This window comes from Halichoerus grypus, chromosome 5 (assembly GCF_964656455.1).
Source record: "Halichoerus grypus chromosome 5, mHalGry1.hap1.1, whole genome shotgun sequence".
Classification (NCBI taxonomy): domain Eukaryota; kingdom Metazoa; phylum Chordata; class Mammalia; order Carnivora; family Phocidae; genus Halichoerus; species Halichoerus grypus.
The window spans coordinates 132,557,062-132,580,508 of NC_135716.1; the positions used below are offsets into that span (position 1 = coordinate 132,557,062).

General features: G+C 39.3%; 1 protein-coding gene across 5 annotated transcripts; it reads left to right on the forward strand.

Moving 5' to 3' along the window:
* Positions 1-496: 496 nt before the first annotated feature.
* On the forward strand, positions 497-23,165 carry RPE65 (retinoid isomerohydrolase RPE65). 5 transcript variants are annotated; one of them, XM_036123033.2, is made up of 14 exons: positions 513-592; positions 1,934-2,016; positions 3,682-3,832; positions 5,935-6,042; positions 6,145-6,286; positions 8,789-8,936; positions 10,146-10,227; positions 10,454-10,586; positions 10,694-10,833; positions 11,761-11,890; positions 19,255-19,369; positions 19,449-19,543; positions 19,856-19,967; positions 21,104-23,165. In XM_036123033.2, the coding sequence occupies exons 1-14, from the start codon at positions 582-584 to the stop codon at positions 21,253-21,255; spliced, it is 1,602 nt and encodes a 533-aa protein (XP_035978926.1). In that variant the 5' UTR covers positions 513-581; the 3' UTR covers positions 21,256-23,165. The 5 variants fall into 5 exon arrangements, 3 of the variants coding, with proteins under 3 accessions (XP_077929062.1, XP_035978926.1, XP_035978927.1); XM_036123034.2 differs by having other exon boundaries at positions 8,789-8,870; XM_078072936.1 differs by lacking the exon at positions 1,934-2,016 and having other exon boundaries at positions 497-592.
* The last annotated feature ends 282 nt before the right edge of the window (positions 23,166-23,447 follow it).

The following is a 23,447-nucleotide window of genomic DNA, read 5'->3' on the forward strand; positions in this document are numbered from 1 at the left end:
GGTGCTACAACGTGTTTCCGTAACACTCCATACTTGTTCCAATCATAACACTTATAAAATGTTATTGAATAGTTTGTTAGTATCCTGTTGTCCTTGCAGAGTGATAACATCTGTGACGACAGGGACGGCGCCCATCTGTCTGGCCCAGAGACGATATGTAATAGATGTTTTAAAAAATAAGTAAGTGAAGGAATTCATGAGAGTGAAGATGAGGGGGAGGTGAGGGCCAGAGAACGATGCCAGGTTCCAGTGGGGTGACCCGGATCAGCTCAGTCCTGATGCTAGCCACTCCCACACAGCTCCTTTCTTTCCAATCCACTTGTCATTCTCTCTGAGAAGGATTGAGGTCTCTGGAAAACAGCCAAAAAGCTGTTATGGGAACAGCAAACCCAAATAATGCTCAAGCATCAGGAGGATCTGAGTGCTGAAAGCCACTTCTGTTCCCCTTCTCTCAGCTGAGGGGGTGGGAAAGCCCTAATTCCTTTCAGAGAGACTTAGAAGGCATATAAAGCCCCTGGTTGAGGACTTGCTTCCTCACTCTGCACTTGGTGCCAGAACTCTCAATCCTCCACTGAGAGAAAATGTCCATCCAGTAAGTATCTCCGGGAGGTGTTTTTAAATGCCCTAGTGGGTCGATGGTAAATGGGCTATTTCAAGAGGTCCTGAAGAGGATTGATGGCCTGCTTATGGGAGGCCGCCTCGGATCTTGAAGGGGAGAATTTCTTCCTATTTATATATTGAAGCAAATATCTAGAATTGCAGTCTAAATTACTGTGGGATTTTTGTGAATGGGCCTTGGAAACAGTTGTGAGCATGACGATTGTGATGAGGCAGGCCTAGGTTGCAGCCATTTCCTAGCAGTGTGATTTGGACTTAACCTTTCATAGTCTACGATTTTCTAGATATCGAATGAGCATAAGAGCCATATTTTCCCCATTGTGGTATTGTGACATTTAAATGAGCTAAGAGCATACAAAATTCTCCTTATGGTGTGCGGCACATAGTAAGTGCTTAATAAAAGATAGCTATCATAATTAGGGAGTCTGGTCAGAGTCCCCACTCTAAGAAGTTACAAAATGAAGCCAAAGTGAGGAGGTGTAAGAAACAAATAAAAATATGAAACCTGAATCTCCTAGTCAGACTATTTTTAAAGAGAACCGTAGCTCTTGGAGACTGATGAAGAAATAGGATGATGGGAAGAGATGATGGTATAATATGGGTGAATAACAAAGAGTGAGTTACTGACCCAAAAAGCTGTCATCTCCCAACTCTTGGAGGGAGAGGGATAAGGCAAGAGAATCAATGATTCAGTGCACTTTGAGTAGCGACAGGACGGGGTAATTCTGGGGGAAGACAAGTGATAGCAGCAGGATTAGTTGATTTGTCGTCAGAAATGTGGGAAGACTGCAGAGGGCAGAATTAAAGTCCACTGTGACATTAAAAGGGGGAAATTGGAAGGGGAGACAAACTATGAGAGACTATGGACTCCGGGAAACAAACTGAGGGTTTTAGAGGGGAGGGGTTGGGGGGATGGATGAGCCCAGTGATGGGTATTAAGGAGGGCACATTTTGCATGGAGCACTGGGTATTATACAAAAACAGTTAATCATGGAACACTACATCAAAAACTAATGATGTATTGTATGGTGACTAACATAACATAATAAAATAAAATTTAAAAAAAAGAGAGAGAAGAAAATAAATAAAAGGGAGGTCATTTCCCCTGACATCAAAAGTAGAGCACTGACCCAGCACCCACCCCCCCACTAGGAAACCTGAGGACATTTCTGTGACCCCCAAGCAAAGGCCCCACTGGCAGTGGTGCTCTGACATTGAACCAGAGAATGCTTTTTCTCCTGGAGCTCTGCCTCTGTCTCAGGGGACTTCTCTGAGTATCAACGTGGGCTTCTTCCCGATTATTCCACCTTTTCAGAGTTGAACATCCTGCTGGTGGTTACAAGAAACTGTTTGAAACTGTGGAGGAACTGTCCTCACCGCTCACAGCTCATGTTACAGGTTGGTCTCACCAGTCTTGAAACCATCTTCTCTATTTTTGTCAAGATCCCTCTTCTCTGGCTTTTTATTCATTGGCATCTCTCAGTGGTGGTTCCCCCTGTGGGCTCCAGAGAGGGGAATCTGGAGGTGTGGGCCTTTTCTGCCAGAAACCCATGTCCTCTCATTTACCTTTTATTTCCCTAATGGAGAAACATGCTGTCTAACTAGAATTCCTGAAGGACTGGGGCTACATCTTTTGTCATCTTTAAACTCTCAGTGCCTAACTCAGTGCCTGGCACACAGTCAGTTTCCTAGAAATGTCTGTTCCATTATCCATTCCAGTGTCTGGATAAGTGAGGACCAGGTGACAAGCATCTGGAAATATTACAATAAAGGGTGGTAGGTTTCATGCCTGTTGTATTGCTTCTGGAGTCAGACAGATGTGGTGCTAATTGCAGCTAATTGCAGCTCCATTATTTTACTAGCTGGGAATCTTACAAGTTACTTAAACTTTCTGAGTTTCAGTTCCCTCACCTATCAAAACCAAACTTTCCCTCATGGGGATATTATGAAGATTGAGTAAGGTAACTGAAAGATTCACCTAGTGTCCAAAATAAAGCAGCCAACAAGTGGTTGTTTATTATTACTATTGTTAGCATTATCCAAAGACATCACATGACCCATACAGCATCCTTGCTTGGACATGGCAAGTCTCTTTCCTCCCATTTCCTCTTCTGTAAAATAAAAGGGAGGAGCTAAATGTTCTTTCTCAGCTAGATTCTGATGCTAACAATTTAGGTTCTAGCAATCAAATTTATGTTGTGTCATTAGTTAAGTCATGCCTTCTTAAAGGTTTTATCAGAATTATACATTCTTATGAAGCAGGCTGCTGAAATGGAACTGCAGGAAATAATCCATTTGTTTAAAAAAAATTTGTAAGGATTAAGCAAACACTGCACCTTCCAAAGGATACAAGGGCACAGACCTAACTGCTTAAACTGAAAGGTTTTATGGCCTTTGTTGTGTACCCCTCATTCTGCAGATGAGGACACTGACCCCAGAGATGGCACGTGGCAAATCCTGAACCAGAATCCAGGTCTCTGACAGCGAGCCCTGTGCAATTTCTCCTTCAGGAGGTTACTCATCTGGACAGTAGCCCATACCCTCAAAGGAACAGGTTTTAAAAATCCAGTATTCTTGTTGCCATTTAGATGGCTTCTTTCATAGAAACACCTTTTTTTAGTGTTTTGATCCCTTTTCCTAATCCACCTTTCCTACCCTTCACTCCATCAAAATACATCAAGAAATTTGAAATTCTTCTTAAAAGTGAGATGGTAAAAAGGCAAATGTGTTGGTATCTGGGGAAATCTGTTAGGTGCAGAGTCCCATTGTCCTCCCATTTCCTCCAGAGTCCCTAGGTGCTTTTCCTTGTCTTTGTCCCACCGTTTATCCAAACCCAGGCATTGCAACGTTTCCCACCATTTGGTCTCCTAGCGAAAGGGGAGTCAAGTCAGCAAGCATTTTGTAAGGGCCGCCCAGGGTGAGAGCTGGGAATGAAAATCATTATCAGCTTTACAAAGAGGCTGCCCAACTGAGCTGCTAATATAATCACCACCGCTTGCCAGGGATGAGCCCAGCAAAGGGCAGGGGTAAGAAACAATGTTCTATGTCTCACCTTCATCACAGGCAGGATCCCCCTCTGGCTCACTGGCAGTCTCCTTCGATGTGGACCAGGACTCTTTGAAGTTGGATCTGAACCATTTTACCACCTGTTTGATGGGCAAGCCCTCCTGCACAAGTTTGACTTTAAAGAAGGACATGTCACATATCATAGAAGGTAAAGAATGCCAGGTCCCACTCCTCCTAGGGGTGGGGCCTAGCTTAGCTCCTCCTCCTACGGACTTCTCAACCTCTTTTTTTTTTTTTTTTTTTTTTTTAAAGATTTTATTTATTTATTTGACAGAGAGAGGCACAGCGAGAGAGGGAACACAAGCAGGGGGAGTGGGAGAAGGAGAAGCAGGCTTCCTGCCAAGCAGGCAGCCCGATGTGGGGCTCGATCCCAGGACCCTGAGATCATGACCTGAGCCGAAGGCAGACACTTAACGACTGAGCCACCCAGTCAACCTCTTAAACCCAAGAGGCAACTTCTAGATTTGCTTCCTCTCAGAATCCACTGGCCCAGGACATTTGCATAGATACCTGGGGGCTGTGTGATGATAAAGAAGAACCTAAGGACTAGGGCTTCCAGGCCCAACAGGCTAGCTTCAAATTCTACATCGACCAGACACCGCTTGCGTAAATGGGCAGCCTTTGGCAAGATGTTAATCTCTAATTCTTGGTTTTGTCATCTCTAAAATTCTACTTCAGGGTTCATTGCAAGGATTAAATGAAGTACCTGGGAAGCATGCAGTAATAATAAGTTGCTATTATTATAGTTATTGTTATAATTATTAGACCACTGGTTCTCTTGACTCCTTTTTTTTTTTTTTAATAATCAGAAAGGCCCCTGGGTAGGAGGGAGGGGTGGCACAGAGGGGGAAGGACCAAATTATGTCATAATGATACAAGAAAGATGTTTCCTTTTTTCTTTTTTTATCACTATTCAAAATTTTTTTTCCTTTTTTTTTAATTTTATTTTATTATGTTATGTTAGTCACCATACAGTAAATCATTATTTTTTGATGTAGTGTTCCATGATTCATTGTTTGTGTATAACACCCAGTGCTCCATTCAGTAAGTGCCCTCCTTACTATCCATCACCAGGCTAACCCATCCCCCCAAGCCCCCTCCCCTCTAGAACCCTCAGTTTGTTTCTCACAGTCCATAGTCTCTCATGGTTCGTCTCCCCCTCCGATTCCCACCCCCTTTCATTTTTCCCTTCTTATTTTCTTCTTTTTTTTTTTTAACATATAATGTATTATTAAGAAGTTTTCTAAGAACAGAAGATTGTTGTGAAAAGGCTCCAAGGCCTAAGCCTTCACTCCAAGTATCCATTAACACCACAATAAATTGCTTTTGCTTTAATATTCAGACCTGTTAGAGGCTTTGTTGATCAGCACAGGTATCAGGAATTCTGAAGAGACACCAAAAGGAAGAGCAAATGAAGGCTTGCCCTAGTCAGGATAACTCAGACTGTAATAGAAGAGAAATAGATCAGGTCAAGCACAAATTTAGCTAAGAAGTCAGACGAAGCTTTCATATGCCCCCTAAAGACCTTGGCACTTTTTCCTCTTCTCTACTTTGTTTCTTCATTCATGAAATTTTAAACTTTATTATATGCATTGGAAGAAATGCAAAATCAGATTTTAATTGGCTTTCCACATGAGAAATCCTAGGCAACGTATGGGATATGGTTGCGGAGTTCTGTCTGTGCAAGATACTGGATTCAAGAACACCTACTTTTAAAACTAGCAAAATAAATTTTTGAATCGAAGAAAAAAACCAAGAGTGACATAAGGGAGATTGAAAGGAATATAATTCAGCACACCATGTTCTGTATTTCTCCATTCAGTGTTAGGTTGGTATGTTATAGGCTACAGGAAGTCAGAGGTCCTATGTGAACCACCCATGGAGGCTGCATAGTGTGATATGGAGAAATGCACGTTTCCTGGCCCTGGCCGACTTGAGTTCTAACCCAGCTCCATCACATATGCCAACAGCTTAACTTCTCTGCTGGACACGACAAGTCCAAGCCATGAGCTTCAATTTCCTTATCTGTCACTGTGAGGTTTATAAAACATAAATTTAAGCTCATAGCACATTGTCTCTTTCTCTCTTAGTTGCTCTGAGAAAGTGACCTGACAATACTCCTCATTCTTCATGTTGTGGATTTATGGTTCCAACTTGTTAAGGACACACGGAATGACCATTCTCAGCTCCATATGGACCACACTGATTGCCCCTGCCTATGACCCTTTCCCATGTCTCCATGTCCTTCAGGTTCATCCGCACTGATGCTTATGTCCGGGCAATGACTGAGAAAAGAATCGTCATGACGGAATTTGGCACCTGTGCTTTCCCAGATCCCTGCAAGAATATATTTTCCAGGTTACTGAAACTTGACTGCATGTTATTAAAGACATTTTACATTAGCCCTTTTCTCTCACAGCTTGAAAGTTACTGGACTGAAAAATCCATTTGCTTCTGCAGGTTTTTTTCTTACTTTCGAGGAGTGGAGGTCACTGACAATGCCCTTGTTAACATCTACCCAGTAGGGGAAGATTACTATGCCTGCACAGAGACGAACTTCATTACAAAGATTAATCCCGAGACCTTGGAGACAATTAAGCAGGTAGGACACAATGCTCAGGCAACATTGCTCAAGAAGTTAGAATTTGCAGTTTAGAATTAACTGCAATCTGGGGGAAAGAACATGAGAGCCAGATAGATTTTCAGCTCCTTGCTTTGTTATCAACCACTAGCTATGTGACACAGGGCCAACTTTGTTTCTTCATCAACTTTAAACACTTATTATATGGGTTGGAGGAAAACCTTATAAAATGCCTAACATATTCATTTATTCATTTGTGACACAAACTGAGTCCCTTCCATGTATCAGAATTTATACTAGGTGCAAAGGATATATTAATTGGTAAGACAACTTGGGTAAGACAAAAACTTGGAATAAGTTGTTTAGCTAATGGGAAGCTACTGGAAGTTTTTGCTTGGAGAAATGGTATAAGCAGAGCTGTGCTTTAGGATATTTAATCTGGAAGGCATGCATAAACTATATGGGAGAACAAAAGAGATAAGGGATAGCTAGGAGACAAGTTAGGTGGAATTTAAGAACCAGAACTAGAAATTCAGTGTAGTAGAAATAGAAAGGAAAAATAGTCCCAACCCTAGGTCTCAATGTCACTAGCTAATTTATAATTCTCAGCAGACTATTTACTAAGGCTTAACATATCCTCTTCCATAGCTCTTTCTTGTTTTTGATGTATGTTTGTAATCATATAAGAGTATGTGTTAGATAATTTGGAGAAGAACTGAAACTGAATTCTAAACCATTCATTTAACTCTGATGAGTGAATCTGTACTCCAATTGCTATGGTACTATAATTGCAAATGTAAAGTTCATGTACGGCTCCAAAATAGCCTTTAATGGGGGGTCAAGTTTCATTGTATCAGTGTGCCTTGACTTCATATAAAAATATAGTTTTAAAACTTGATTTTTTTTATTACTATTACTAAAATAGCCTCCTAATCAGTGCCTTTGCCTCCAGCCTGATTCTCTTAAATACAACTTCCCTAATTCAGTAGAAGCAATTTTTCTAAAATACAAGTATAAATGTGTTACTCTATCTGAGGCACCCACAGTTCCCAAGATAAAGTCCAAACAGGGCATTGTGGCTGACTGGTTCTTATTTCTCCTCCTCCGTGCATGCCTTTCACAGATTACAGACTAGTAATCCCCAAACAGCACCTGCTATTTCACAGTTCAATGCTTGTACGTTAGGGTTCCCACTCCCTGAAACACCTGTCATCCTTCTCCACCTGGCTAACTTTTACTTGTCTTTCAAGCATTAGTTGGAGTCATTGCCCTTGGGAAGCCTGGCCTAATCTCCCAGTCTGGGTTAGATGACCCTTCTCTACAGATACCATTTTGCATTTACCAGCAATGCACTATATTATATACCAGCTTATTGGTCTAACAGTACTATAAAATAGAACTTTCTACAATGATGGCAGTGTTCTATATGTGCATTCTCCAAGTGCTACTGAGTACCTGAAATGTGGCTAATGTGACTGAGGAAATTTAAAATTTTATCTAATCAAAATCAATCCACATTAAATTACGTGTGGCTACTACCATTTTGGGCAGCACAAGTCTAGACTGAATTCTTGACCCTGGCATAGTAATAATAGAAGTTCAATGAGTACTTGATGAATGATCGAATGAATGAGTGAATGTCTTACTTATTATTTAAATAAGAATACTAAAAACTCCCTTAAAACATATTCTCCTAATCAAATAAAAAGAATTTTGGTTAAATATATACCTCATCAATTATTCATTCAATAAATCTGTATTGAGCAAGTCACGGTAGAAATTCTAGTGCTGATTTTGCCAGTGTGTGGCTCTGTATCCTTGAAAAAAATCACTTGACCTCTCTTAGACCTCAATTTCTCTTTCTATACACAGAGAGATTTATGTTAGATTTGTGATTCTGAATTTCTTATGAGACTCCAAATTGAATTAAAGCACTAAATCTTTTCTCCAAAAACATTTGCATTTAATTCCAGGAGATTCATGGTTCTCCTGAAGTCTATTTAGGTTGACTCTGTACGAAATAGAATCCTGGGGTTTCTTTCAGTTCCAAATTTATACTCTGTGCAAGCCACTGGATGTGGTATTTAGGTTATACTATACAAAATGGCCATTTTTGTAAAATAAAAATTATTGTATATCTCAGCAATTTCACACAATTCATCTAATACAATAGGGGGGATATAAAGAAATCCCAGGATTCACATTATCCGTTTGAGGACAATCTGCATGTGCAAAAGGAAAGTAACTAACCAAAGCAGTGTATGGTATACAATGAAGAACACAGTCAGAAAGATCTCCAAGATTTCAGAGGTTTGGGGCTCAGCATGAGGGTCAGAGGAGAGCTGTGCACTGAAAAGAGGAATTCAGGCAGACTTGAAAGAGGGTAGAACCCAGAAAGATGGAAAGAAAGAAAAAATGCATTTTGGGTGAGGAGGCAAGTGGTAGCAGTAAGGTCAGACCTAGAGACCAAGGGGTAAAACAGTGTTTCCCTTTACATGGATGACATCTGCTCTCCTTCCATAGGTTGATCTTTGCAACTATGTCTCTGTCAATGGAGCCACTGCTCACCCCCATATTGAAAGTGATGGAACTGTTTACAACATTGGTAATTGCTTTGGGAAAAATTTTTCAATTGCCTACAATATTGTAAAGATCCCTCCACTACAAGCAGGTCAGTTTACCAATTTGACTCTTCTTAAAACAAGTATCTATATTGTGAGAAAATTCCCGGAAATGGGATACCAGATCAGAATATCAGGATCACACTACAGATGCACAGTTAAATTACTTTCAGATTGCCCTACCAGGGACCAATGCCCAGAAGCACCATAGCAGAAAATGACGACTTGAAAATATAGAAAGCAAGTGGCCAAATCGTATTCCACAATGTCTCAAAAATGTAGCATATATGAGTATTTGATCATATAAGAGTTAGATTCAAATTCAGGAAATACTTACTGAGCCCTTATTCATGTTCTAGGCAAAATTAAATTTTTAAACAAACATATGCGTATGCATCATAGCACACACAGAAACATGAGAGGGTACAAAGTATTCTGTGTGTGTTTAATTCCCAAAGCCACAAACAAATCTATTAACTCATATTAATATTATAGAGAAATAATACTAAAACAGAAAAGAGAGCACTCTTTAGAATTCTCCATTCATCCTCCATTCACTGCCAGAAGTTTGATAACCATCTTGGTGACAGAATTATTTGAATATATATAGATTTAAATATATATATATATATATAGTTTAGTATTGCATAGCATGGATCTCAAGGTGTAGTCCCTGGACCACAGCATCACTTGGGGAAGCCGCTAGAAATCCAGAGCCCCATCTGTGGTTGACTGAAGGAGGAATTCTGGGTGTGAGCCCACGATTACACTTTTAAGGGGCTCTTTAGGTGATTCTGAGGCACACTAAGGTTTGAAGACCACTAACATAGTAGGAAACAAACTTTACTGTGCTTAAGAATTACTGTACAGAACTAATGAGACAAACCCACATACACTATACTTTGCAGGTAACTTAGGAGATTACAAAAGGCATTTTGACCATACTACACTTTTGCCTTACTCACTGACTTAGCACCTACCACCTCCAGTTGTTAAGATGGGACCCCACGGTCCTCTGCCTGCCACAACACTGAGCACACATTTCCAAATCTGCTGCTGTTTGGATTTTCCTGGGTGACTGTAGCTCCACATGAAATTTCCCTAAGAAATGCCAATGACTGAGAAAAGGAAAATAAGCCCTAAAAAAAATCAAGATCTGAAAATGTATTTCTTTACTTGCATGAGCTGTTCTAAATGCTTTGTATTAAAAGAGGAAAAAAAAGGCTTTTCCAAAGCCTTTTAAAACCGCTTTATTTCAGACAAGGAAGATCCAATAAGCAAGTCAGAGATCGTTGTACAATTCCCCTGCAGTGACCGATTCAAGCCATCTTACGTCCATAGGTAACTTGAAGGCCTGCTATGAATCTTCAGGAAAACTCAAGTTTAAAGATCTGCTTTGCCTACCTTTGATACCAATCCTGATCACGACATTTTCTTGCAGAAACCTAAATTTAAATGTAATTAATCTCATGTAGGCACTGTTGATTCATACCTCATGTGCACATATTTCTTTGTGGTTTGAGAATCAGCCCTTCCCATTCACAAGTCTATTTGCATTTCTAAACAGTTTTGGTTTGACTCCCAACTATATTGTTTTTGTGGAGACGCCAGTCAAAATTAACCTGTTCAAGTTCCTTTCTTCATGGAGTCTTTGGGGAGCCAACTACATAGATTGTTTTGAATCCAATGAAACCATGGGGGTAAGTTGTGCATTTACTTGTCAAGTTTATGATTCCAAAGAAGGCATTTCATAATGTGTATCTGTTTTCCTTTTTAAATGCATCAAATTTTCTCCTCACTTTTCAAGGTTTGGCTTCATATTGCTGACAAAAAAAGAAGAAAGTGTCTCAACAATAAATACAGGACCTCTTCTTTTAATCTCTTCCATCACATCAATACTTATGAAGACAATGAGTTTCTGATTGTGGATCTCTGTTGCTGGAAAGGGTAAGAAAGGACACTGGATAATGTTACATCTCCCAGTCATGCCTAGAAATTAGGGGCCGTTTTCAGAGATGCTGCTCTCAATATTAAATCTGAATTACAGCTAAAAAAAGCAAGAAGTGTGCTTAAGTCACAGAATATAATTGAAAAAGCAGTAGGGAGGCTAGGTAATCAGAAGCAATCGTAAAATGAACATCAAAACCATGGTTAATGATTGAAAACTGATCAGGTCTATGAACCTGATCTGAAAATAAAACGTGCTATGACCTGATAAGTAAATTTAAACTTAACCTCACTGCAACTTGACAACTTCCCCTGGGGGGCCTTGAACTCTACCCACTCTGGGTTTGAAAGAAAGAGGCATGCTTTCTTGAGGATATCAAGTCACTTAAAAAGATAGTAGCCCGTAAAGACAGAATGATGATGGAGAAACAGAATAGAAAGTATCAAAAGCTGCTCTTATGTAAACATATTGGTGAGGCAGGTTTGTTTGTTTTGTTTGTTTTTCATGCAGCATGGACAGGAGGAAATGGCTCTAATATACTTGGGTCATTAGCAGTTTCTGGGTTGGAGAATAAAAAAACAGGCAGGTTAGCGCACCTGGGTGGCACAGTCGGTTAAGTGTCCGACTCTTGGTTTCAGCTCAGGTCCCGATCTCAGGGTTGGTGGAATCGAGCCTAACCTCAGCTCTACGCTCAGCACAGAGTCTGCTTAAGACTCTCTCTCCCTCTGTCCTTCCCCCTGCCCCTACCCCCTACCCGGTGCTTGCTTGCCTGTTCTCTCTCTCTAAAATAAATAAATAAATCTTAAAAAAAAAAAAAAAAAAGCCACACAGAACAGGCAGGCACTTGTTCTTTTAAAAGGCATGGATCATCTCTCTGAAATTATTTGCAATTGTCTGGGCTCATGTCTGACTTCTTACTTTTGCAGATTTGAATTTGTTTATAATTACTTATATTTAGCCAATTTACGTAAGAACTGGGAAGAGCTGAAAAAAAATGCCAGAAAGGCTCCCCAGCCTGAAGTGAGGAGATATGTGCTTCCTCTGAATATTGACAAGGTAACTGCCCTCTGCACAGATTTCAGATATATCCGGATTTGTTCTCCTGCCTTATGTTTATACATAAAATCTTGAAATTTCAGAGCTGGAAGGAACTTTAAAAATACACTAATTCAACTCCCCTCATTTAACAAACGAGGAAACTAGAGCTCAGAAGAGTGACATGACTTAGCAAAAGCCAACTGCAGCAGAGCCAAAATGAAAACCAGGTTTTGATGCACTGTTCTTTCATTTGCAAATCCCTTTCAAAATACATTTTCTCAGTGAATAGGGCAGACCACTGAGTCCTAGGATCCTCTGTCAATAATATAAATAATTTAATTTAAATAATTTGAAATTCTAAAGAAATGAAGCATTAAAAAGTACCCCTTTAGGGAAATCAGCCCATTATTTTGGTTTTCTGCAAACCTTCTAAAAATATCAATAGAGGACAAACATCATTAATAGCCTTTGGCAGTCATCTTTTTATTTCTACTTTTTCTTCCTTGTATTCAGTGGCTGTCCTTTTAGAATATTAGATTAACATCAAGAAGTTTTTGTGTAATAGAATGCCAGTCAAAATCAAGACAAATAGAATTTTCACAATAGATACATGAGCATACACTGTCATTTATGTATATATGGGATATACACACAAAAGTGGGTAAGGCAGCTACACGGAATATAAAACATTGTACTCAAAACTAGATCAAATATAGTGGAAAATAAACCCAATTTAGAACCAGACACTACTGCTCTTAAGCAAGTTCGTAAGCTCTATAAAAGATAAGAAAGGAGGAGGAAGTTGAGGTGGGGCATTAGGTAGTTAGGTAAATGAGCTTCTACAAAGGCAGGGAGATTTAAAAGAGCAAAACTTAATATAAAAAAAAATATAAAGTAGTTGGTGGAGCTGGTACATTAGGACAGAGGAGAGATGGGCATTGGGCAGAGGGACTGGAAAGAAGGTTGGAATGACATTGCATGGGGCTTTAAGCACTCTAACTTTGCCCTTGGGAAGCATATCTCTGGTACCTAGCTGAGTGCCCACAAAAATACCAAATGAATGAGTCCAGTGATTTTAGTAAACTCTTATTTTACTAGTAATGAGAAAATCACAATCATCTTTAAATTAAGGAAATAAGATCATTTAATTTAAATATCCCTTACCTCACTCTCTTCACAACCAAAAAGAGGAAAAAGGAAAGATTTTCATAAATGTGTAGTCATCACTGCCTGAAGAAAGACCACCCAATTATGAAATAGAGAACTTCAGTGATGAAAAAATGTCTAATGTCACCATAGACCCTGCTTTCTCTCTCTCCCAATAGTTGTGAATTAACCACTGTAACACGGTATTGTACCAGTTCTTTCAGTGCGTACATCAATAGGATACGCTCTTGTTCTGGAACTCATTACCTAGTGTAGTAGGAAGGAGGAAGGTGATTCGGTAATGATAACACATGTTGGCAAGAGATAAGTAGTGGGAGGGAGGAATAAATTGCTTTGGCTATTCAGAGAATGGAACAGTAAGTCACAATTGTTTGGAGAGATTCATGGAACACAGTCATTTGCAATATTCTGGCAGAAGAAACTGAAGCAGATCAACTTAAGACAGGAGGAAGAGTTTGAAAAAAGACAGAAATGGGGAGGGGCAGAAGAGCAGAGGGAACTGACTGCAATCCAATTCCCTAGAACATAAGCATAAGTAGTGGAATAAATGGGGGGGGGATTTAAAAAAAGTTTAGAAAGCAGACTTGTACTCTTCAAAAGCTTTAAGGCCAGGCCAAGAGGTCGTACTTTATTTGGCAGTGAAGGTTTCTGAACAGAAGAAAACCACATTCAGAGCTGGTGGACTGGGTACCAAGTGGACTGACTTTCATGGTTTTCTCTTCTACTAAATGTCTGGCTTTCCCAAGCAAGTCACTCAATCATTCTAAGTTCAGTTGCCAGCTCTGAAACCTAACAAAATTGGACTAAGTAATGACTAGGGTCATTTGCAGCTTCCAATAACGTGATTTTCTAAAACAAGTCTGTGTTGTGCATAAGTGATACTGGAAGTGTACAAAAGACAGAGATAGGACCCTGGGATAGAAGACAATTAAAATCACTCAGGTGAGAGAAAAATGTAGTGGTACTAGGAACAGGCAAACACGAAAATAAGAGTTCCTATAGGTAGAATTAAAAGGGTCTTGCATTTGATTGGATAGCAGAATGAATTAAATCTTAGACATGCAAAATATCATAGAGATCCTGTAAGCCTATGTGTCTAGAGTGATACCTTTGGAAATAGGGAGTATAACGGGCAGAGCAGCTGTGGAGAAAAACATGAATTGCAGAACTATGAGGAAGGGGAGGATAATGGGTAGGGAGGTTGACTTCGAGTCATATAGAGCCAGGCTTGAGTTTCAGCTCTGCCACTTACTAACTGGGTGATTTAACCTTAAATTTCCTTCTCTCTATCTATGAACAGAAACATTTAACCTTCTTAAATTTCCTTTTCCTTATCTGTATCCATCTTACAGGGTTGTTGTGGCTGCTACATGAGTTGATATATGTTAATTATTAAATATAGTCCTTGACACAAAGGAAATATTAAATAAATATCCCCTATCATCATCAACAACAACAAAATCAGTATCAAAACATTTTCATGAAAGATGTCACATAGGCTTTCATATGTCAATGAAGGACATTGTGAGGCCAATCAGGGTCAATAGTTACTGATGTTGAAATGATGATCAAACATACAAGAATAGATAGATGAGACTGCTAGCAGGGAAAAGTCGTACTTTAGAATAAGTTTTCTAAAAAAAAAAAAAAAACCATACACAGTTGCTTATTTTAAAAATGAAGAATTTGATAGCCCAGAAAATGCTAAGAGAAGAAAAGATGGCCAGGCACAGAAGTTTGGGAAGTCTCATGTACAGAAAGTACAAAAAAGAGGAACCAGAAAGAGAGAGAGAAAGTCACCAAAGAGCCCTAGCTAGAGCTAAGAGAGGACAATCCTACACAGGATAGGGCAAGAGGGTTTTATCAGTGCCCACTGTGCTATGGGCAAGTTAAAAAGGATGAAGACTAAAAGCCAAACACCAAATTTGGTGCTCTCCAAGGGATGAGGATAAGGGAGGCAGAAATCAGGATTCAAGGCACTGAAGGTGAGTGACTGGGAGGATATGGGAGCAGTTACTGTAAGTCCACACTTTGAAAAATTTGGCAGTGAAGGGAAAAATCGGTCATAAATTAGGAGAGGTAAGAAAGAGATTGAGGGAAGGACTAAGGAGAGAAAAGGGTCTAAGATTAATGAAGTTTCCAGTTTGCTAATTAAGATAATGGTAGTATCTTTAAAATATATCTTTATATTTTTTTGAATAGGCTGTGCATTTAAATGGTCAAAAATCAAAATTATATGCAAAGTGGGAAATCTCACTCCACCCTCCTCCTGTATCTAGTCCATACCAACCCCATTCACTTCCTATGTGTAACTTTTCATGTCTTTCCTTTTCTTTGGTTTGTTTATGAAAATATAAGAAAATATATAATTATTATTTCCCATTCTCATACACAAAAAGTAACTTTCTGTATCCACTGTTTTGTGCCCTGCTTTCTTCATTTAACAATATATATGCTAAAGATCTTGCTGTTTTGAACTGCACAGTATTCTTTCTGTGAACATACCCAAGTCCCTCACTGCTGCACAACAGAATTGTTTCCAATCTTTGGCTATTACCAATAATGTAGTAAGGAATAACTTTGTACGTATGTCGTTTCATACATGCACAGATATATGAATAGATTAGATCCTCAGAAATGAGATTTTGGGTTAAAGGAAAAATGCGTCTGTTAAAAAAAAGGGGGGTGGGGAGTTGAAATGAGGAGCTAGTTTGTTGGGGAAAGCAAAAGTAATGTTACAGATTTCTTACATAAAAAATGTAATTTAGTAATAGAAAAAATAAGATAGAATGAAGATAATCAATTTAAACTTACAAGTATATAAATAATATGTCTGACGTAGGCATTTGATCTCTTCTTCCCCAAAATACCACAAAGTGCCTTGAGGCTCCATTTCACAAAATCTCATAAAATTCTCATCATTTCTGTATTCGCTCCTTACCTCCTATCCCTTGCCTATCCTAAGAATCTTCCACTATTCCCTCTTAATTCCCCCAGAAAAACCCCCTCTCTCCTCTTCTCAGAATGTTCCTTTCACCTTCTATTTTTTAAACCAAAACCTGGGGGCACCTGGGTGGCTCAGTCAGTTAAGCATCTGCCTTCGGCTCAGGTCATGGTCCCAGGGTCCTGGGATGGAGTCCCAAGTCGGTCTCCAAGCTCAGCAGGGAGCCTGCTTCTCCCTCTCCCCTCTGCTTGTGCTATCTCTCTCTCGCTTTCTCTCTCAAATAAATAAATAAATAAAATCTTCAAAAAACACAAACCTGGCTCTCTCCTGAGGACACTGATCTCTCCAGTCTCTTCCTACAGCCCTTATGCCACCTGATCTGGGGTTGGGGTAGGTGTTCTCTTTGTTCCACTTCTCTGTTTCCAGATTCATTGTTCCTTCTATCCACTCTTAAAATATTCCAATTTTAATCTCATTTCAGCTAATTATATAGCTAAGTGGTATATACATATGTACATATATACCCCCCTCATTACTGTTGTTGTCTATGAACCACCACTCACTCACTTCCCCTTCCTGGCTCAATGTCACACTCCCCAGATCTACTGACTCTTGGTCATTTCCATATACACATCATAGGTGATTCTTCCAACAACTGGCCTCTCAATTCCTTGACGTCTTCCACTGATCTTGTCTTCCATTCTATGTCAGCCACTCACTCCCCATAGTCATACACTTGACCCTGCCATTACCTATGACTGTGCTGCTTCCATAATCTTAGTTTCATGCATGATATGCTCTGACTACCGCCTCCCGTCTTTCAAGATCACTTGCCCTACTGCAATTCCCACCAGAAACCTCCAATCCACTGAACCTACTACCTTCTCACCGTACCTCACTGCCCTGAGAACTTACTTTTCCTCATTACTTAACTAAAATTCCATCGTCAACAATTTTAATCTTATATAGATCCTCACTTTTCTTGCCTCTTTCTTACTTTATTGAACTCATTTGTCAAAACCATAATCCCCCCACCTAGTTAAATTCAACTCTCCACCCACTCTACACTTGTATCTCTAAGGATGAAATTAAGTGCTGAAAACACACAATCATGTTAATTGGTTCATTTTTAAATACATGACCACAAACCTCACTGCTATATTTCTGAACTTCATTTACTCTCCCACTTTGCTAGTTAAGTATTTCACACCCTCCTCTCTTCAAACTTCTAACACCTCCCACCTCCACACTCATACTCAGCTGATGGCTCTGCTTCCTATTTTATTGAAACAAATGAAAGAAATCAAAAAAGAACGTTAGACTCCTGCCACCACATCTACCCACCCACCAGCATCTGGACTTGTACTGAATTATTTATCATCCCACCCAGAACTAGTCCTTCCCATTTTCCCTTCCTTACCCACTCAAGGACATCCCTCAAGTGATTCTCTCCCCTCTCCTTTATCATTACTTTCCCTTCTTTTTCACTGGGTCATTCATATCATGCTATTATTTTGCCCTCTTACAAAATCCTTCTCTTGACTCTTCTTGCCCCCTTGAGCTATCCTCATTCTTTTTTTTATAGACCCCTTAATGTTGGAGGGCACCAGAACTCAGCCCTTCATTCTATCTTCTGTTTGTACATTCACTCCCTTTGTAAAGACTCATGCTTTAAAGCAGCCTACATTTACATTTTCAACTTACCTTTCAATTCAAGGTTTATATATGCTACTGCCAATTCCATGTCTCCATCCGGATGTCCAATAGACCTCTTAAGCTTAATAAGATGAAATCTAAATTTCTTCTCTTCCTCTACCAAAAAAATTTACCCCACCTGCAGTAGTCCCCACCTTTGTTGCCACAGCTCCAACCTTTAATTCTCAGGCCAAATACCTTGGAGTCATCCTTGACTTCTGTCTTAATTTCACGCCTCTTCCTTACCCCATAGCCTATCTATCAGGAAAACCTCATGGCTCTGCCTTCCACTTCTCACTGACTCCAGTGCTACTAGCCTAGTCTGGACTTCTCTTTTCTTTTGACTGGACAGACTGGTGTCCCCAATTCCACTCTTGCATCCCCCCTACTCCCAAGGGTAGTCTCAAGAGAACAGCCAGAGCAATTCTTTTAAATATTAGAGCATGTCAGTCCTCTGCCCCAAATCATTCTGTGGCTTCCCATCTCTCACTCAGAGTAAAAGACCAAGTCCTCAAAAGGACCTATAAAGCTGTACATAATCTCTCCTCTACCCTCCTCTCTTCCTCTTCCCCAGGCTCAGTCAGCTGCAGCCACACTGGTCTCTTTAATGTTCATCAAGTATATTTGGCATCCTCCAACCTTAGGCCTTTGCACTGTTTTCTTTGTTTAAATGTTCTTCCCTAGATATCCGTACTGTTTCTTCACCTCCTACAAGTTTTGTCCCAAATGTCACCTTTTCAAGGAGGCCCACCCTGACCACCTATTAAAATTATAATTCACCTACACTTCACACTTTTGATCCTCCTAACTCTGCTGTATTATTTTTCTCCCCGTACTCATGATATACTATATACTTTATTAATTACATTTATTGTTTATGTCCCCAAACTAGAATGCAAGCTTCATGAGGACAGGAACCCTATTCTCTGAATTATCCCAAATGTCTAGAATAGAGTCAAGCACAAAACATGTACTCAAGTATTTGATACAGGTATTAAGAAATAAATGTGTTCTTAGAAAGCGCTCATGACCGGGGGCATAAGGGAGTGACAAGAGATCTTAGACAACATCCGATCCAGTAGTTTTCCTATATATTCTTTTTCTTTTTGACAACAGAACTGTATGATTTTTTTCAAGCAAAATCAAAATATATCCTAACTGTAAAGGAGATAAACACTATAAATGAATCCATAGAGTTTGAAGTCTTTTGCTGTTCTACTAAAAAAAACCCAAACACACAAACAACAACAAAAAAAACATTTTTTTTCCGCAGAGGCCCTTCCTCGGAGGCCTAAATTTTCTTTGAGGACAATCTCATTGCAGAGATGTGAAGGCCTAGAGGGCATAGAGGTTACACGACACTCCCAGCGGTGCGCAGCCGGTGACTAACACAGGCACAGGCCACTTTCCCAGGGTGTTACTGCGCTTACGTTTCTACAGCTTTCTGCACTGCTCCTTCCTACACACTGACAGAAGAAACAAAGAACGCAGGGCACAAAACTCAGGAAGACTGCATTTATGGCTGCTTGATTTTTCTTTCCTTCTCACTGAGGTGTCTCTTATCCGTTTTCCTTAGGCTGACACAGGCAAGAACTTAGTCACACTCCCCAACACAACTGCCACTGCAATTCTGTGCAGTGACGAGACCATCTGGCTGGAGCCTGAGGTTCTCTTCTCAGGGCCTCGCCAAGGTGAGAGGATTTAGAGGGGAACAAACTGTTCCATTCAGAGATTAACTGAGTTTTCCTAAGCATGTCCTCTCTTTTGTAGCATTCGAGTTTCCTCAAATCAATTATCAGAAATATGGTGGGAAACCTTACACGTACGCCTATGGACTTGGCTTGAATCACTTTGTTCCAGACAGGGTAATTAATCCATCTTACCTAATACTAGAAAAGTAGTTTGAGGGCGCCTGGGTGGCTCAGTTGGTTAAGCGACTGCCTTCGGCTCAGGTCAGGATCCTGGAGTCCCTGGATCGAGTCCCACGTCGGGCTCCCTGCTCGGCAGGGAGTCTGCTTCTCCCTCTGACACTCCCCCCTCTCATGTGTTTTCTCTCTCATTCTCTCTCTGTCAAATAAATAAAGAAAAAAGAAAAAAGAAAAGTAGTTTGAGTCATATCCTAGTCAAGTAAAGCACATCGACTGATTAACTGATTGATTTTTCTTTCTCACAAGCAGCTCTGTAAGCTGAATGTTAAAACCAAAGAAACATGGGTATGGCAAGAACCTGATTCATATCCGTCAGAACCCATCTTTGTTTCTCACCCAGATGCCTTGGAGGAAGATGATGGTAATGAAAGCAATGGATGTGTCTGAACACTTTCTTTTTATTGGAGTTCTATACGCTAGTGCCTTAGGAGTCACAGTGATTACTCCCTAATGTTCAGATATGATCCTTAATACTACTGAATTTAATGCAGCATGGAAGAATTTAAACTTATTAGAAAATAAGTTTCATCTTGTGGCCAATCTCATTGATTACTCATGGAAAAATGCTGAAGCACCATCTGGTGTCATATGGAACATCAATGTCTGCTCTAGATGAAAGAGGGAAGGATGAAGAAAGAACAGCATGAATTCTAGGTTTTTACCTTTCCTGACCTAGATAAATTTCTGAAAAAGGATAAAGTTCAAAGGAGAGAAATTGAGTATTCTAACAGATCAAAGAGAATGAGAATGAGGCTTTGTGTCTCTGCTTTGGGTTTCTTCTTTTAGTAAGCTGGAGCTACAGCCTATAACACAGTGACTCAATGACAAAACATCAGTCTTTGTTAACTATTGATTAGCTGGGACAGGAAGGTAGATTACACTCTCTGGGATTAAAATATGGAAAACCACAGAGAAATGAGTGAAGTAAAGAATTATGGAGCCATTTCATGCTAAACAATTTTACATATACAGCCCATCCAGGCAAAACTGCAAAAGGTTTGCTCTCATTTTGTTGGAAGGAAGTAAGCTTCTAGCTACGTCTTGGAGAGTACAGAAATAATATACCTTATTGTTTTCAAAGTCTTTTTATATATATTTCTCATTTGATTGTCACAACACTTTTTTTTTGCAGTAAGTTATGTTAAATCTTATGTTACAGACAAGAGCACAGATCATTCATCAATAAGAATTTAATGAACACCTACTATGTCCTAGTAATTGTAGTAGCTATTGAGATACAACAGTGGACAAGACAGATACGGTCACTCCCTTCCTGGAACTTATAGTCTAGGGAACATAAAGAGTTTGAAAGATCCCTTCAGGGTGGTGACACAGCCAGATGGTGGAAGAGTCAGAACAAGATACCAAGTCATATGGTTTTCTTTATTTGTCAATATAATACCTCCTATATTTTTTCAGTGACATTTAATCTATGGTCCTAGGCTTTTTTTTTTTTTCTTTTAATCTAACATTGCCTTATTTACTTTTGATTAACAGGTGTAGTTCTGAGTGTGGTGGTGAGCCCTGGGGCAGGACAAAAGCCTGCTTATCTTCTGATTCTGAATGCCAAGGACTTGAGTGAAGTTGCCAGGGCTGAAGTGGAGATTAACATCCCTGTCACCTTTCATGGATTGTTCAAAAAATCCTGAGCACATTCTAGCACATTATATTTCTATTGACAAAACCAAGAAAAACAGTCAGGTCTGCAATCAAATTCTGTTCAATTTTAGCCTGCTGTATTACATGGTTTTAACTTGCAGATGCACACAATTTTGCAATATTTTACAGAAAGCACAGAGTTGAGCAAGCAATTACTTTTTAAAAAAAAAAGCAGCACATATTTAGATAATCATACTTTCTCTGTGAGACAGGCGGACCATAACTAAAAACTCTTTATATATTTAGCAATCAAATAGAAAATGAATGTGGATTTATTAAGCTTTTTTGTTCCTATTGTCAAAGTATATTTTAGGTACCCATCTTCTCCAGTTATTTTTTAACATTTAAAAGCCATAGTTCTCTACACCTGATTTGTATGTGGCTTCGTGGAGGTAAGGCAGTATCATGCAAAAAGGCTTAATTACTAAATGTCAGACCAAACTTTTTCACAAACCAGGGACTATCATCTAAGAGTAATCCTAGTAGTAAGTACGTGTGTATGTATATTACTGTTCCAAGATTCTCAAGCTTTATGAACTTTAACAGATATTAATACATTTAAGTACTTTTATTTTTAAAATTATTCTCTTATTGCTACATGTTGCAAAAAAATGGAGATTGACAGACTGACTAGGGTACTTGATGCATCCTTTTGATTTCTTTATTTAGATAAAATGCACTCATTTTTAAAATTATAAATACTCATTGAAACATACTTCTCAAAGAAAATTTAAAATCACAGAAAAGTAGAAATTATAAAGTAAAATCATACAGAGCTCATCTAAGCTCAACTACTATTAAGATTGGGTACTACTCTTTTCCATCTTTTTCCCTCCTGTGGATTTTAATGTAATCATTGTTTCATTGTGGCTAGTTCCTAGCTAGAACTAGAAATTTCACAAAAGAAAAGAAAATGCCAGAGAATAACATGGAATGTGTAACTGTAGATAAACATCAGCCTGTTAATTTTTGTCTCTAGACATGGCACATGAACATAATTCCACAAAGAAGGCTATTTACCCATTTCTTTTAAAAATGCAGGAAATAAATTACTGAATAATTACCAAGTTTTGCGTTTAATAAAATCTCCCAATTTAGGAGAATTCCTAAAGCTGCTCCTTCCTATATTTGCCAATCACTCCCTTGCCTTATTCTCATTCATTTTCCATGAAGCAAGTCTTGCAATTTGGTGTGCCCACCTCTCCTCCTTTTGCAGGATCCCATTGTGAGCATTGTGCTCTGTAGAGTTCACCACAGTGTTTGTTAAGATAGAAGAGAGGCAGATCTAACTAAAGTAACATCCTGCCAAAACCATTTCACCAAAATTGGAATTCTCTATATAGTCATTGCTAATATTATGCCAAGAAGGTTAAGGACCTGCCTTTTAAGACAAAAATGGAAGATGGGCTTTAAAATTTTTAATTAGAATAAGGGAGGTTTAAGTCAGGCAAGAGGGACTAACTTGGAAATTCAGATTGAAAAATTAAGGAACCTGCTTTCTAAGAAACTACTTAGTTTCTAAGAACTAAGAGCTACCCATTTGGAGGATCTAGAGAACCACAGCTCATCTACAAACAAATAAATCTGTTTTAAGGAAAAAATTCAATTGAATTAAGACAAATAAACCTGTTGCTAAGTAGTTATTTTTAAAATAACAAGTTGTGGGGCGCCTGGGTGGTGCAGTTGGTTAAGTGTCTGCCTTCGGCTCAGGTCATGATCTCAGGGTCCTGGGATCGAGTGCCGCATAAGGCTCCCTGCTAAGCGGAGAGTCTGCTTCTCCCTCTCCTTCCATCCCTCACCCCCGCTTGTGCCCTCTCTCTCTCTTTCTCTTCTCTCTCTCTCTTTAATAAATAAATAAAATGTTTAAAATAAAATAAAATAAAAATAACAAGTCATTTGAGACCATTGTTTTTTCCATTTTTATCATCTTAATTTTTTATTTTATTATGTTATGTTAATCACCATACACTACATCATCACTACATCATCTTATTCTTTTTAACTATTTTTTTTTTAAGATTTTATTTATTTATTTGACAGACAGAGACACAGCGAGAGAGGGAACACAAGCGGGGGAGTGGGACAGGGAGAAGCAGGCTTCCTGCAGAGCAGGGAGCCCAATGCGGGGCTTGATCCCAGGACCCTGGGATCATGACCTGAGCTGAAGGCAGACGTTTAACAA